The sequence below is a fragment of the Chlamydotis macqueenii genome, chromosome 10 (assembly GCF_036417535.1).
Source record: "Chlamydotis macqueenii isolate bChlMac1 chromosome 10, bChlMac1.mat, whole genome shotgun sequence".
NCBI classification, from domain to species: Eukaryota; Metazoa; Chordata; class Aves; order Otidiformes; family Otididae; genus Chlamydotis; species Chlamydotis macqueenii.
The window spans coordinates 12,020,844-12,031,816 of NC_141565.1; the positions used below are offsets into that span (position 1 = coordinate 12,020,844).

The 10,973-nt window shown below is 51.9% G+C and overlaps 1 protein-coding gene and 1 long non-coding RNA gene across 2 annotated transcripts in view; one reads left to right on the plus strand and one right to left on the minus strand.

The window, feature by feature from the left end:
- CHST13 (carbohydrate sulfotransferase 13) overlaps window positions 1–3,161 on the plus strand; it is a 30,016-nt gene extending 26,855 nt beyond the window's left edge. Inside the window, exon 3 of the mRNA XM_086755608.1 lies at window positions 1,838–3,161. Within this exon, the coding sequence (XP_086611734.1) occupies window positions 1,838–2,683 (846 nt within the window). The 3' untranslated portion in view covers window positions 2,684–3,161. The remainder of the gene's footprint in view (window positions 1–1,837) is intronic.
- Window positions 3,162–7,000: 3,839 nt separating this feature from the next.
- LOC147599537 (uncharacterized) lies at window positions 7,001–10,098 on the minus strand. The gene is made up of 2 exons (XR_015259609.1): window positions 9,874–10,098; window positions 7,001–7,582 (listed from the first exon to the last, which is right to left on the minus strand). It is a non-coding gene; the product is annotated as an uncharacterized LOC147599537 (long non-coding RNA).
- Between the last annotated feature and the right edge of the window lie 875 nt (window positions 10,099–10,973).

A 10,973-nucleotide genomic window follows, 5' to 3' on the forward strand; every position in this document is an offset into this window, starting at 1 on the left:
TGGAAGGAGCAAGGATGGCATGATTTCTCCTGCCCCTGTCTCAGGTTATTTCCCATGCAGGTTCCTGGAGAAGGTGATCACTAAGATGATCTGGACAAGGTTATTTCTTTTGTGGAAATGAGATCCAAAAGGGTCTGAGTGCAGTTCATCCCTTGCAGGAGGAGCTTTTGGCCCAGATATTAGTGCCCTTCTGAAGGTGATGGGGTGGGCAGTTTGTCTCAGGATCCCACCTCCTGGCAGGAGCTTTAGAAAGTCCCATCTCCACAACATTGCCTCTCCCAGGCTCTAGTGCCTTCCAGAAACCCTTATGGGCCCCGAGGGAGAGAAGAGGTCCACCTGAAGCTTGGCAAAGGCTGTCCTTTGGCATGCATAAGTGATGGCAGCTGTCAGCAGCAAGGATGTAGGGACCAAGGAGGTGGCCTGCCCTTTCCCTTCATCCTGAGGTTGCCATGTCTCTGCAGGCTGCAGAGACATTTACCATGGCACCCTGTGATGCCAGCGGGACTTTCTTCACAACCCCAAAGTGGAAGTCACTGTCGTCTTGCGACATGGGGGTCATTGCATTGCTTTAGAGCAACAGCTCCGTGGGGTCAGTGCCACCCCGGGTTAGCAAACGGACACTGAAACCGCTAGCGGTCGTGGCCTGGACGAGGCTGTTGGAGGTTCCCAGTGATGACCTCAGGGCTGCATATGAAACCTCCCAACCCTTGTGCGCAAAATGAGGAGCGAGTGGCCAGGAGGAGGAGGGCACATTCCCCTTCTGAGTTCCTGGAAATAATTTACTTCCCTGGATGTTTTAATGATGTTTTGGGATTTCTGATGAAAACCATGACAAGAAAGGTCATGTCCCCAAATCTGGAGGGAGGTTTCAAGTGGGGCAGGGGTTGGGATACTCTCAGCTCCTGGAAAGCCAATGCAGCAGCTGCCAGGCCTTAATGCAAAGATCAAAAAGGATAAAGAAAAAAGACCATATATGGACTTCTCATCCCTGTGGCTGAAGGAAACTATGACCAGAGCTGAGGCATTGGCCTGTGTGGAAAAAGTCCCTCAGGAGAAGAAAGCCAAAGCCCTCAGGAAGGGCTCCAGCAGCACCCTGCTTCTCTCCATCATGCCCTGCCACGCTGTCTCACCTCCAGCTCTCTGACTGCTCCCCAGGGTTCCACCATCAGCATTAAAAAACATTTTCCTCCACCCATCTCCCTTTGCCTTCCCTTGGCAGCACTCCTACACCATTTTCTCCACGCATGCCCATACTCGTGTGCCACGATTCTGCCCCTTGGCTGCGATGTTCGCAGCGAGCCCATGGGGCTAGGCATCAGTGCGATGCAGCAGTGCCCCATCGCAGCCAGGAGATGTGGGGGGCCCTTCCCCAGCAAAAGGCTGAGCTGTTTGCCCATGGAGGGGGTCAAACCATGCATTCCGCCTGCCCTGGGACTGGTGTAAGGGAGAGCTTTAGCCCAGTGTGTGTGGAGGTGCTGTAACAGATACTGGGTTAGCAACCTGCTCTGCACTGCCTGTTATTCCCTCACCCCCTTTGACCTGTCTTCTCACGCCCTTTGACTTGTCGTCTTCTCACTCCCTGTGACTTGTCTTCTCACCCAGCTCCTCACCACATTTTATTCTGTCTTTTGCCCCCAGGAAGTGCAAAGATTAAATGCAAAAAAGCAAGTTGTGTTCAAAGTCAACACTGTCCCCAAAAATCCCACGTGGGTGATTGCCAACCCCAGGAAAGTGGAGGGGCTGGGGACAGTTGTGGGCCAAGTGTTGTACATAGGCCACGCTCAGCTTGGCCAAGCTAGTGACCATCTCTCTTCCCCCCCCCCTTCTCTCTCCCCAGTTTGAGCAGTCATCACTGCAGGCGGTTCACCAGCAGAGACGGGAGCTGTTGAGCAACATATGCAACCGTTACACTCGCAAGCGGCGTCTCCTGCGGCCGGATGACTTGCGGCACTTGGTGGTGGACGACACACATGGGCTGCTGTACTGCTATGTGCCCAAAGTGGCCTGCACTAACTGGAAGCGGGTGATGATGGTCCTGACGGGGCAAGGCAAGTACCGGGACCCGCTGGAAATCCCCGCTAACGAGGCCCACGTATCATCCAACCTGCGCACCCTCTCTGAGTACAGCATCCCCGAGATCAACCATCGCCTGCGCAGCTACCTCAAGTTCATCTTCGTGCGGGAGCCCTTTGAGCGCCTAGTATCGGCATACCGCAACAAGTTCACCCGCAGCTACAACACGGCTTTCCACAAGCGCTACGGGACCAAGATCATCCGGCGGCACCGGCAGGAGCCCAGCGACAAGGCCCTGGAGCGTGGGGACGACGTGCGCTTTGAGGAGTTCGTCTACTACCTGCTGGATCCACGGACGCAACGCGAGGAGCCCTTCAACGAGCACTGGGAACGGGTGCACTCACTCTGCCACCCCTGCATCGTACACTATGATGTGGTGGGCAAATATGAGACCTTGGCTGAAGATGCCAACTACATCCTCCAGCTGGTTGGGGCCGACACAAGCGTCAAGTTCCCATCTTCATCCAAGACCACCAGGACGACGGACGACATGACGGCCCAGTTCTTCCAGGACATTAGCCCCTTCTACCAAAGGAGACTCTTTAATTTATACAAAATGGACTACTTGCTCTTCAATTACTCCATCCCCTCATACCTCCGCATCCGATGAGGCAGGGGCTGGGGGGAGAGGCGAAGGAGAGCTGGGTAACTCTCATCTTGCCACAATTCCTCTCCTCCCACCCTGTGCTCATCTTTTGGCTGACTTCTCCCCCATGCTCTCTCCGTTATGGTCTGTTCCACATCCTGATGCCTTGTTCATGCATGGTCTGGAAGGAGGACACCTCTCAAAACACTGGGGCTGGAGTATTTTCTTCCCTTTCCCTCCCACCCTGCAACATCTACAGGAGATGGTGGTGGGACTGGACACTGCTGGGTAGGAGGACTTGCTTTGGCTGAGGACTTTCTTTTAACTAGGAGACTCCTCTGTAGATCCAAGTCTTGGGAAGGCTCCTTTTTTGGGCAGGATCCCGTCAGGTTTTTCTCCTCCTTACTGAGCTGTTTGGGGTGGATGTGGTATCTCGGGGGGGCAGGGTGGAGCATGTCAGAGACTTGCATAGAACCAGAAATAAAGCAATAATTTAATGTAAGTTTTTTCCTTTTTTTTTAAGATTGCTCCCACCTTTTCGTTTCACCTTAGTCTCCTCTGTCTTCTCCCAGCTTCCCACGCTGTCCCCTGTTGCCGGGGTAGGCAGTGGTGTGTTGGTGTGACCACGGATTTCTCCCTGACAAAGCCTGGAAGGCTTTTTTGTTCCTCTCCTTCCACGTGCTCTCAGTTGGGATGCAAAAAACCCCAAGCAGAAAGAGAGGAGCAGGTTTGCAGAAGGTGTGGGCTGATAGAGACACAGCGCTTTCTCCTGGACTACAATAGCAGAGCACTCGGTGCCTGTGTGTGTGCACGCCCATGAATTTCTGGTCACATCCAAGAACATCCAGGCCCCACACCTCCTGTGTTTTAAGAGCAGGTGATAACTGTTTTGCAAAGCCCTACGTACAGCACGGGTGCAGGTGTCTGCTCAGATGAAATCACATTGTCCATGGTGTCTGGTGTCCTGCCCATGGCCCCGCTGGCTTCTCGTCCCCTGCCACCCTGAGCTGCCCCCGTGCACACGCAGTCCCTCGCAGCTGGGGTGACACATTGCACCAGCGGGCAGAGAAAGGTGCTGGGGCAGGCTGGAGTTATTGGGGAGCCCTGTGCTGGGACGTGGGAGATCGCTATGGTCATGAAAAGATGATGCGGGACTGGGAAGACCAGAGAAAGGGGGAGGACAGAGAGAGGGAGCATGCGAGTGTGTGTGTGTATAAAAAAATTACAAATAGAAATGGGGACAGAGACACCTAGAGGAAAATTCCCCTGAGCCTGGCTGGCTTTGGACAATTCATTCCTTGAAAAAGAAATGGCGGGGAGGAGGGTGAAACACAAAATGACAAACCCAGTCCTAAGATTTTAAATTAAAGCCAGTCCAAGGAACTGTATTTCTTTAAAACCATATTTCAGTCTTTCCTTTTTTCTGTTCAGCTTTGGCTCGGTGGCTGCCTTTGTAAATAAACACGCCGGTAATAGACTTTGCTGTGGAGTGTATCTGCTGGCTCGGCTGCGAGCACTTGACTTATTAGTGCAATACAATGGGAGGTTTTTATAAAACCCCCGTGCTCTCAGGCTCTTTTAGAAAATAATGTTTTCATCTAACCACTTTCGGCTGTTATGTCTTAACCTTGTTCCTCTCTGTGTCTGATCGGCATCCGTATGCTGACACTCCCTCCCTGGTTGCACCAAGGTTTGGAGATCGGGTTTAGCAAAGCAATGAAAAAAGAAAAGACAATGAAACTGCTGGTGATCCTGGCAGTCTGATTGATTCTCCCAATCTGGACCAGAGATCTCGCAGAAATGGCCTTTCTTGTGCTGTCTTAGTATCTCCCCATCCAGCTGAAACCCAAAGCACAAAACCAGATTATATGATGCAGCAAATGTCATCTGCAGCGCCCAGGCCTGGAGTGCATTCCTCCTGCTTTCTCAGGAGTCTCACATTCCCTGCTTAGCACTGCTCCTGCTTGGAAAAAATCATTGTTTGAGTCACCACAAGCTCTTTCCATCGCTTTTGGTCATGAATCATAATTTGGGGTCAGAGTCACAAAGGGATGGATTTCTATTTTTTTTTTTTTTCCTACATACTGTTTCCCACAGGTAGCTCTTAGAAGCTGATGGCACAGTGAGCAGCAGGACAGATACAGGGACTCTGTCTGTGGTGCTCTCTGGGGTGTTCGGGCAGTGTCTGGCTGGTTGGGAGCCCCTTTGGGCTCTCTTTGGGGTGAAAGCCAGGGAACCGCACGCTCTGCGCTTTGTCTGTTAGCCAGCTGTTTTCTAACTTTTCCTGCATTGGTGGCGATTCGGAGACAGTCTGGGTCATGTCATGATGACTATTTGATCACAGCCTGTCCCCCGGTGTCCCCACCAGACCTGACCTGTGGCCCCACACAACAGCAAAGCCACGTGATGGGGAGTGAATGCAGCCCTCCAGCCTCGGCCGTGGTCTGCCAAGGGCAATGCCCTGCTGGGATCTGGTCTGTAACGGGGCGTCTTTCGGGTCACATAGGACCTTTGGAAATCCCCACCTTTGGTCTCCTTCTAAAAAAAAAAACCACCACCCAACCAACAGCCACAATCCAACCCATTTAGGTCACACCCTTGGCTTTCCCACTGCCTAAATACCGCTTTCCAAGGCAAAACCTGCCCATGAGAACAGAAAATGGCCACTTTGTGTTGCAGAAGCACCCGCCTCCAACCCGGGCTGGAGCTTTCCAGGCCTGGAAAGGGTTTTCCCGAGCCAAAGCCGAGCAGGGGCTGGCCAGCGCCCACCCCTCCCCGGCCGGCACCGAAAATCGCGGCTGGAGTGGAGCAGAACGGAGTTAGGAGGACCCCGTGTGACTGGGGATCCCAACTGCAACCAGTTTAATTTCGCGTAAGACTTCGGGTGCTGGGAACCATTTCTCTGAAGGGCGCATAGTTGCTTGGGGTTTGTTTTTCTTTAACTGTTTCACTGCATCCCTTTTTTTCTTGTCAGATGGCAAAAAATACCAACGTTATCTAGGCCACCTCGAAAGTGGAATTTTATTTGGTTTTCTGCTCTGCTTGGGACTGGGAATGCGGTGGCACCTGATGCGCAACAAGGGCTTGAAAGGCAAGGTGATGCTGGGGAGCAAGGTGCCATCCTCTCAGCCCTGCCCAGGCACCCCACTGGGAGCGGGGAGTGCTTCCGCGAGGAAGATGGAGGTTGGGCGATGAAGGGTACAAATGCACTGCTGGGCCAGGACCAAAATGAAGCCCTGTGGGATGTGTCTGTCTTGGTGGCAACAGGGCTTTGGTGCAGCTGGCCTGTGGGACTTCATACCACATGCTGTGCTGCGTTTTGGCCAAGGTTTGATGATGAGCAGAGATGACAACTTCTCGGGCAGTCCTGTAACCATTGAGGTGAAGACAGGACCAATCATCCCACCAGGAACAAGCTCAGCTACTGTCACCTGGAGAAAGAGCACAGGGGAAACCCCGAGGGCAGCAGGGGCCTTTCTACCTGTGCATGGACTTCTTTTGGTACCCTTAACAAGCCTTACTGCCCCAAAAAAACTCCAAACAAACAAAGTTCCTATTTCTGCAAGGAAATGAACCTTCCCTGCAGAGCTGGTGCCCAGGGGTGAGTATGGCCATTGCCCCTCACTGAGCTCCAGCATCTGGGGAGTGCTGGGAGCAGCTGGGCTGGGGGAAATGGAGGGGACATCCCTCAGCAAAGCTGGAGGTGCTGGTGGCTGCCAAAGCACTGAGGTGTCCCCACTGCACTACGTGCACCCATGTTACCAAGAGGAGCAGAGGCACCTGAGTGAGTGTGGCTGCAATTAGACGCCTACCCTGTAACCAAGCAGCTCATCTGCTGGGGTGCGTGGGACCCTCTGGCCAGGCAGCACCGGTTCCTGCCCAGGCTGGAGGCCTCAATGGCACTTTGGCAATGATGGATCCAGATAGGAGAACTGGGGTGGCCAAGGGCGAGGCCCCAGCCAAATCTGCCAAGGTCATCCCAGCTCAGCAACGGGAGCCCAAGGCAAACAGAAAAATCCAAGTTAGACACGATGACTGTACACGGCTCACCCTCAGGTAAAACTCTATTTAAACCCTCCCTTCTTCATGCGCCCCCCATCAAGTGCCTATAAAAATAAATAAATAGAGAAACAAATATGGCTGTTGCCATATGAAGTAGTGTTCAGACTTCCGAGCTGCAGAGCGCCTGCGTTGCACAGCCAACATGGGGCGAGTGCAGGAGGGGCTCGGGGGGCGAGTCCCACCCTGGCAGGTTGGCCCTGGGGTTCGGTATGAGGCTTGGGAGCTGCCAGAGCACCAGAGATACAAAAAGTAAGACCAGCCTCACTGTGCGCACACAAATACAATGTAAATAATTATTATATTATAATGTATAATAGAATTATCGCAAATAATTGAAAAGGTGATAATATATGCACGATATGTAATATGTATATGTGTATAAAGTATGTATTACAACAATAATTAAACAGTATTTACGATTATACTTACATATTATATGTTCAGTGATTATATTTGTATATTATTGCAATACTTAATAGCTATTTGGCTTATGTATGTTTACATATGCGTGTGTGTACAGCATATTTATTCTATACACACATCCCCCTCTTCCTGCAATGCTGAGTGTTGCCACAGTCCAACGTGGCTCAGCACGTAATGGCGAGCTGGCCCCTTCCTCTGAGGGCCACTAACTGCTCTCCTTGCTCCAGCCTTCGGAGCGTGGCGGGCGCTTTGCCTGTGCTGTGGGTATTTCATGCTATGGAGCCGCTGGCCCCATCGCCGGTGGCCCATGTGAAGCTGTTGAGTTTCTGCTTCCAGTGGAACAAAACTGAGCTTCAGTGATAGGGAGGTTTCCTTCCAGAGCTTGCTGTGCACCACAGATTGGGTTGTTTACCAGCTGGAGGATTAAATAGACTTCCACTGAAGGGAAAAAAAAATATGTAAGTGTTTTCAAGTATGTCTTGGAAGCGGTGTCTCGCTTGAAGGAGGCTTTTCAGACTGGCTTGTGTTTGCTGGCTGGCACTTCACTTGTCCCTAGTAAGGATGCTGTAACTCACATAAAGCAGACTTTCTGGAAAAACACAGCTTTAGGATGGAGGCAGTGAGTGGAAAGCTGGGGGTGTGGGGGTATAAATGCTTTGACTGTCCCTGAAAACAGCCCCCTGCTCCCATCTTTCTCTGGCTGGTGACAGCCCCTTCTTTGCCTGCAAGGAGAAACCCTTCTGCATCCAGGAATGAAGGAGCCCCTGACCCACCTTCCTCCCCTACGTGGCTGGGATCTCGCCAAGGTCCCAGCACCCCAACACGCCGGCCTTGTGGTGGTGCAGAGCAGGCACCCACCCCCTCCCACACTCCCATGCCCTTCCTCGCCCCCCACCCACAACACTGACACGAATCTGAGATTTAGTTTATTCAGGAACAATTAGTAGCTAATCTCAGGACTGAGTCTAAACCTCGCTGCTAATACAGTGTTAAGGAAAAACAAGCGAGATTAAAAAAAATAAATTTTACATTTTTTTCACTGCCTACTACCACAGCCTGGATCAGCTGGCTGATGGCTGCATAGAGCTTGGAGGATCCAGCCCAGACCAATTTTTTAATTATTTATTTCTGCTTTATTCAAAACCAGCCAGTCTCATTCTGCCGACACTCCACATCTGCTTTGTTCCCCCCTGGAGTTTAAAACAAGGTAAGCCTCCTCCTAGGACCTCGTAGCATTTGGTGGGTTTCTCAGGCGCTGAGCCCAAATGGACAGGTCAGCAGGACTAACGAGCAGCAAGAACGGTGCTCTCTTCTGCCACATGCACCTTCTTAAAGAAGTTGCTTATTTGGGAGCCGTGAGGAATAAATACAAATAAAAGTCTGTGCCAGCTCAAACGGAGGTGCTGGTGGCTGCGGCCGGGTGGCTACAACCCAGCAAAAAGCTGGGCACAGTAATGACACAGACACAGCAGCAGAGAAGCCAGGCCCACCGCTGGCAGGGACTTCCCTGCTGTGCTGGATTAAAGACAGAAATCACTATGAAATGTCCACACTCCATCTGGGCTCTGCTACCCACACAGGTTTCCTCTGAAGCCATGTGGATTCTGTGAAGGAAAAAGGAGGAAAACAACCCCCTTCCCAACTCTCCTCCCCAACAAAATCAATTCAGTACAACACTACAGGGAGCATAAAACCGGGTATGGCCTGCTGTGAGTCCTTAAAAGCTGAGGATCCTGCAGGCATGTAAGCACCAAATCTCTGTTTTTAAGGGGAGGGAAGGAGGACAATGCCTGGACAACTCGGCAGCTTCTCTCCCTGCTGGGATGGGGGCTGCACTCAGTCCGCTGCCACGGAGAAAGGACCAGTGCTGCCGGCTCACTGGGAGGGCTGGGGGTGCCTTCTTGGAGGAGCAGGTTCAGATGGAGTCATGGAATGCAGATCCAAGCCGTGCTCCAGGGTTACATACAACCTTTGTTAGCAAAGGTCCTTTCTCATTTGCACAGGGAAAAAAAGAAAAGGAGAAAAGAGTAAACAGACTGCACAGCCAAATAACTAGCCTTCTACTGCCCTTAGAGGAAAGGAAAAAAAAATCCCCTTTTATTGAAACCATTTCCTTTGGTTATATCATTTCTCCTGGGGCTGGAAGCAATTTTCAGTCTTAAGTGCGCTCCCTGCACTGAGTGCATGGGCACAAGGCTGATGCTTGGCTGCCCACCAAGGCAGACCCTGGAAAACAGTACGTCTTTCTGTGCCCTTTGTAATCCCCCCGCCTCAGCTCACAGCCCCAGTGCCTCCTGCAAGGGCGGGACCCCCAAGCACAGCACAGGCAAGGTGCAGCATAGGTCACCCCAGCCCAGCTAGGTCCCACAAGTAGGACACAGATGGCATCTGTTACGTGTTCCCATCCATGTCCTCCGCCAACAGTGACAACCAGAACAAGCCAAGCTCTGCCCAGAAATCCCCCGATGAAGGGATGCACCAGTGCCAGGGCTTTGTTGCAGTCACATGGCAGATGAGCAGCCATGTGCTGGACACTGGCAATTGATGCTGGAGAAGGGTGACTGGGGTTCCTTGTAGTCTGCACCAGCCACTGGCTCCAGTCTGGGGCTTTTAGGGGATTGGAGGGAGCAGGGGCAAATCTGTGTTATTAAAAGAAAGAGTTTCACATGTCTGGGAGACTGCATAGGGCTAGGGTGTCCTCATCAGCTTGGCCTTAGGACCAGCCTTACCTGATTCACGCCAGCTCCAAAAGCATCAAGGTCTGGGGAGGACCTCTCCAAGGCAATGGGGACATGCAGCACGGAAGAGAAAAATGGTATTGAGGCAGGAGTTATTTTCCAAGACTACTCAAGCCAGTTCCAAATTGGAGCTAATAAAGGTTTACAAAATAAAATGCTAAGCTCAAGTGATGAAAATATATACGTACGTATCTCCTAATGCAGCCCCCTCAAATTGGGACCCCAGCAATCAGACGCTTGCTTTGCTTTCCCCGCAAGCCCCCTCAGCTGCTGCTGCTGCAATTATCACACGTGGGTGCTCGGGGCCGATGGCGGCGCAGCCAAGTAGAACTGACAGAACACAGGCTGCAGCGAGAGATAAAGCAGCGGGGCCCAAGACGGGGGGAGCGTGTGCCTCGAATGCTGAAATCTCATGCAGGGGCCTCAGCTTTGCAGCAGCTCTGGGAGATCAGAGCAGCACTGGGAGCAAAGAAACACCCAAAGGCAGCAGGCACCCAGCAGAGCTCAAATTTAAGCATTTAAGAGCTGGCAGGTCCTTGAACAAGGCATCTGTCTGCCAGCAGGCTGGGGGACTTGACTTCCCGCTTTCCCTCCTCCCACACAAAGGCAGATTATTATTAAAGTTGAGGCCCAGTGGCATTTTTCAAACATTTGATCTACATCCTTAACTCCTGACTCCTGGGCATCTTATTACCTGGAGGACCCTCTCAGTTTCAGTGAGAAGTGGCTGCTTTCAACCCCAAAAGCCTCCCTGATGCGTTCCTGGTAGCACATGATAGCCACCCTGGAGCAAGGGGTGACTAAGGAGTCATTTGCCAAATCCTTGTGCCAAATCCTCACCCAGCCCAACACGGTCCGTATGCACACAGGCAGATTCCAGACTTAGTGCAGAGCAATTGTTGATGAGTGGACGGCAACTGTGGGAGAGGGAATGGGCTTTAATTCTAACCTGAAACATGTGGGCTGCAAAAGGCTGCTCTTGGCCAGGAAACACTGATTTTCCTGAAGCCCTATTAAAATTGTGTTGTCCAACCCTGAATGGATGAGAAAGCAAGCAAGAAGTTCTACCTGACAAGTCTGAACTAGAAATA